We start from the raw sequence: 5,667 nt of genomic DNA, 5'->3' as shown, positions 1-5,667 counted from the left end.
TTTTAATAAATATTTTTAACTCCGCTATGGACAATGTAACAAAAATGGCGTGAGAAGCAACACAGAAAAAAGGTGAGCCAGCAAAGTATGCACAAACAATCAAGTTCCTACAAGCAAGATGCCAAACGCTGGGAAATTGTAAATTGGCGTTTACGGAACCTAAACCGAATCCTAAACAGCAAACTACATCGAAGGCAATCAATATAAAGGTTCACGCCGCAGCAACAGAACCAAAAAGGGAATTTTGCGATTTTTGTAAAGGTTCGCATTTTAACTACCAGTGTAACCTTTTAAATACACTGCCGTTTGACAAGAGAATAGAGAAGGTACGTGCCTCCGGTGCCTGCTTCAACTGTCTTCGTAAAGGACACGGTTCCAGAGAGTGCTTATCGACAAAATCATGCCAGAAATGTCAGAAACGGCATCATACGCAGCTTCACAATGACGAGGTAAAGCAAGAACCGAAACCCAACGTATCCGTTTTGGTCCAAGATGCCCAATCAGATCTGACCAAGGAGTCATATTTTGGATCGTCAGCTGCAACAGAGATTCCAACCACATCCTTCTCATGCAATTATGTACATTCTACAAAAACAGTGTTTTTGTTAACTGCTGTTGTGAAAGTATTAGAGAAAAACGATCAGCCGCATTCGTGTCGTGTTCTCTTGGACAGCGGATCCCAAGTCAACTTTGTTACAGATGAGTTTGCAAGCCGCATTGGAAGTCAAAGGCACCGTGTATCTGTCCCAATTAGAGGAATAAACGATGTCAAAACGGTCGCCAATGATAAGGTGGTAGTCAAGTTCCGATCCCGCATCACAGACTATCAAGCACAAGTGCAATGTCTTGTAATGCCAAATGTGACTGGAGTAATTCCTGCATCGAAAGTAGATACTTCGTCATGGAATATACCATTCGGCGTGCAACTAGCTGATCCGGAATTCAACAAACCAAATAAAATCGATATGCTTTTGGGTGCAGAATTATCTCTCCAACTGTTTCGGCCAGGACACATCAACTCGACGACAAATTTCCGGACCTACGCGAAACATCTTTAGGATGGGTGGTGGCTGGAGTCTTCAGAGGAAAATCAATGGAAAGCCAAGTTCAACATTCATTCATAGCATCCTTGGATGAAGTCGAAGAAGCTATTCAACGTTTTTGGCAGATTGAAGAAGTGCCAACCGTAAGTCCATTAACCAGTGAGGAACAAGAGTGCGAAGCTCATTTCGTCGCCACCCACCAACGGACAAGCGACGGACGATACATGGTAAGGCTGCCTTTTAGAGCAAACGTCAAGGAGGTAAGTGACTGCCGGTCAGTGGCTTTGAAGAGATTCCAAATGTTGCAACATAGGCTTCAACGGGATTTAGATTTGAAAGAGCAGTATATACAATTCATGCGTGAGTATGAAGAATTAGGACACTGTAGAGAAATCCAAGAGGAAAAAGATGACCCGAATCAGCAATATTATTATCTTCCGCATCACGCTATACTACGTCCGTCCAGTTCTACTACCAAGTGCAGAGTAGTATTCGATGCTAGTGCTAAACCTACCGAGGCTAGTCTGTCGCTTAACGATGTGCTTCAAGTGGGTGCAACAATACAGAAGGAGCTATACGATATAATGCTGAAGTTCTGTACGCACCGGATCGCATTTACTGCCGATGTGCCAAAAATGTATCGACAGCTAAACATGCATCCACAAGATACACCATTTCTACGTGTCTTTTGGCGAGAGCAACCATATGATAAACTTCGGGTCTTGGAGCTTACAACGGTAACGTACGGGACAGCAGCAGCTCCGTTTCAAGCCACCAGGTGCTTGAAGCAACTAGCTGAAGACGAATCATTCGATTTTCCTGTCGGTGCAAGAATTGTCAAGGAGGATTTTACGTGGATGACGTTCTTTCTGGGGCAGATTCACTTGCAGCGGCCATCGAAGCAGCAGATCAACTGAGGGCATCATGAAGAAAGGAGGATTTTCTCTTCATAAATGGTGCTCCAATTCAAAACCCTTCTTGGAACACATACCAAAGGATCAACAAGAGCAACTGAACGGTTTGGAAGAATGCGGACCAAACAGCGCTATAAAGGTACTTGGTTTACTCTGGGATCCAAGGGATGACATTTTCCGCATAGCTAAACCAGTTCAACGTGACATACAACATCGTGCTACCAAAAGGATCATATATTCCGAAGTGGCAAAACTATTTGATCCGCTAGGACTTATCTCACCAGTAATTGTCGTCGCTAAACTCCTTGTCCAGCAACTGTGGAAATGTAAAGTTGCTTGGGATGATCCAGTGAACCAGGAAATTCAGGACGCTTGGGACAAATTTTCAAGTGCATTATCAGCTCTGGAGAAAATTTCAATTCCTAGACGGATAACGTTCAACGATGCAATATGCTACGAATTACACGGGTTCGCCGATGCATCCGCTTTGGCGTATGGTGCGTGTATTTATATCAGAAGCATTTTCGCCGATGGATCAGCTAAATTAAAACTTGTCACTAGTAAATCTAAGGTTGCACCGTTACATGAGCTGTCGACACCCCGGAAGGAATTATGTGCTGCTTTACTGCTAACCAGGCTGGTACAAAGAGTTATACCTGTCGTACAAATGGATTTCCGTTACGTCGTTCTTTGGTCAGACAGCCAAATAGTTTTAGCTTGGATGAAGCTACCCACGCATCGACTCAAGGTTTTTGTACGAAATCGTATCCACGAGATTAACAGCAACACAGATGGATATGAATGGCGCTACATACGATCCAGAGACAATCCAGCTAACATTATCTCTAGAGGACAACTTCCAGACGATTTGAACGTCAACGAGCTTTGGTGGTACGGACCGAATTTTTTGACGAACCGTGAATATGAAGCAGAAGCTGTAGTAGACATCCCTGATCATGTCTTGCCTGAAACAACAAAGTCTGAAACAGTTGCAATAGCAGTAGAAGAAGAATTTCCATTATTCAACCGATTCAGTGACTTCAGGAAAATAGAAAGAATCATGGCTCTAGCTATTCGGTTTACACCCAGGTTTTTTTTTACACGGTTTGGTTTTAGTCGCTTAAGACCTTCAGCGTCAATGAAACAATGAGTTAACCCCACGAAAAAATTCACAAAAAATCAAAGAAAATTCAGGGGGTATTTCAAAAGCTGCAAAAGTTTAGTTTAACCGAGAAATTAATGAATTCCAACCGCGTAAAAAAAAACCTGGGTGTATTTGCAACACCCGGACAAAGGACAAATCCAAACGAACAATACTGCGATATGTCACGATCAAAGAGCTTCGGCAAGCGAATCATACGATACTTAAAATGTTGCAGTATTCTGAACTATCCGAGGAAATCTGTCGAGTGGAAACAGGGGCTCCGTGTCGCAAAATAGGAAATTTGAATCCAATTCTCATCGATGGAGTGCTTCGTGTTGGAGGACGTCTTCAGCAATCTAATTTGACAATGAACCAGAAACACCCAATAAAATTGCCGAACAAACACCCTCTCACAAGGTTGATGATTCAAGCTTTGCGTATCGAACACTTACAACTAGGTCAAAATGGTTTAACGTCGGTAATCCGTCACAAATTTTGGTTGTTAAACGCCAGGTCAACCATCAGACATTTTACAAGGACTTGTGTACGATGTTTCCGCACAAGGCCACAGATGGCGACGCAGCTTATGGGAAGCCTTCCACCATCTAGAGTTACTCCATCACCTCCTTTTGCAGTGAGTGGTGTAGACTATGCGGGACCACTGTGGATCAAAATGGGAAATTATCGAGCACGATACACAAAGTGTTATGTGGCTGTTTTTGTTTGCATGGCAACTAAGGCTATACACCTTGAGGCAGTGTCCGACCTAACATCCGATGCATTTATTGCAGCACTTCAACGCTTTGTGAGCCGTAGAGGAATGATCCATCAGTTGCATTCCGATAATGCAACAAATTTTCGTGGAGCACAGCACTAACTACACAAGCTCTATAAACAATTCCAATGCTTTAACGAACGTATCCAATCCTTTTGTCAACCCAAACGAATTGAATGGCATTTCATTCCTCCCAATGCTCCAGAATTCGGTGGCCTTTGGGAGGCCGCTGTAAAATCAACAAAAAGGCATTTGATCAGAGTTATCGGAGATTCTAAGCTATCTTACGAAGAACTCGCAACCGTGCTCACAGAAATTGAAGCAGTGCTTAACTCTAGACCACTGTTCTCAATTTCTACTGATCCCACAGATGATTAAGTAATAACACCAGCACATTACCTGATTGGGCGTCCACTAACTGCAATTCCAGAACCCTCACTCGAAAATGTACATGCTAATCGACTGAAACGGTGGAAACATCTTCAAAAGATGCGCGAGGATTTTTGGAAATCGTGGACTAAGGACTATGTTTGCAGTCTTCAACCAAGATCGAAAAATATAAGGAAGGCAACTAACATACGTCCAGGAATGATAGTGTTGATTGAAGACAAGGCACAGCCGCCACTTAATTGGAAACTCGGACGTATATCTCAAGTTTATCCAGGTCCAGATGGATTGGTGCGAGCAATCGACGTATTTTCAGGCGGAGCAACGTTTCGACGATCAATCAACAGGATTGCTGTTTTGCCGAACGAGGGCAACAGTTCTCTTCCAACTTGTTGAACTTTCGTGTCAACCGGGGGGTGTATGTTCCGTACGGAAAAAACTAGATGAAACTTCTGCGAGCTTTGAATTTGTCAACAAGCTTGAAATGTTACTTGGGATGTCTGTTCTAAAGAGGACTATGCTTTGCGAATACGGAAATTGGAAAGCGTCGCAAAATTGGACAGACAGAGAAAAATACGTATACAGTAAAACCTCCATGAGTCTATTTTTAAAGGACCGTTGACTCATGGAAACATCGAGATATGGAATAATAAATCCTTGGGAAGCCGTTATAAGGGACCATCACAGTAACCCAGAAAGTATTTTGACATTATTTGCTTCTATGAGTCAATACCAAGGCATAGAACATCGACTCATAAAGGTTTGACTGTATAGCCTACATCTGGATGAAGTTCTGTCAAATCGCACTAAGCTTAAACAAAAACCACTAATTTTGCTGCCTAAACTTTCGTTTAGCAGATTTATTGGATCACAAATCATATTGGATAATCATCAACTCCATAACTTAGTGTATCCTACAATAAATGTACGTATGAATTGACATGAAATGATTTCCGTTTTCTTTTTATGACCGAAATATCTCAAGTCAGTTAAGAAGCTGCTTGGTGTGGTTTGGCAGAGCCCCGACCATCTGTTGTTTTGGACATTATAGGGTTACTGCTCCCGGACTTCAGCTCATAGCTCAGCTTCCATCAATATCAAAAAGCAAAATCAACAATATCAAAAATTTAAACATGATGAAAGAAAAAAAATTGAAATATTTTGATTTTGATGCTTGACTGATGTTCTTGAACCTGGAAAACTCAACCCATGATAGCAAGAACAAGATCAGGGGTGGCATTACGCATCTCAATTCGAACGTAATCCTATCGAGTCGAACATGTCTGGCATTACGGATTTCGATTCGATCTCGAAAACGACTCATCGTTCGAGTATGCTCGAGGAGGTACAAGAATAATGAGATGTTTTGGCATTATGGAAACTCGATAGCACACTGAAAAACGA

At 42.3% G+C, this 5,667-nt stretch overlaps 1 protein-coding gene across 1 annotated transcript; it reads left to right on the top strand.

The window, feature by feature from the left end:
- Window positions 1-1,399: 1,399 nt before the first annotated feature.
- LOC134207302 (uncharacterized) lies at window positions 1,400-1,960 on the top strand. Its single transcript, XM_062683024.1, has one exon. It carries the CDS (start codon window positions 1,400-1,402, stop codon window positions 1,958-1,960), a length of 561 nt encoding a protein of 186 aa, XP_062539008.1.
- The last annotated feature ends 3,707 nt before the right edge of the window (window positions 1,961-5,667 follow it).

This window comes from Armigeres subalbatus, chromosome 1, assembly GCF_024139115.2.
Source record: "Armigeres subalbatus isolate Guangzhou_Male chromosome 1, GZ_Asu_2, whole genome shotgun sequence".
Lineage (NCBI taxonomy): Eukaryota > Metazoa > Arthropoda > Insecta > Diptera > Culicidae > Armigeres > Armigeres subalbatus.
This window is presented reverse-complemented; position numbering and strand designations above follow the sequence as displayed.

Excerpts from the sequence above, each read along its gene's own strand:
- LOC134207302 (XM_062683024.1), top strand. The coding sequence starts at position 1,400 with ATGCGTGAGTATGAAGAATTAGGACACTGTAGAGAAATCCAAGAGGAA.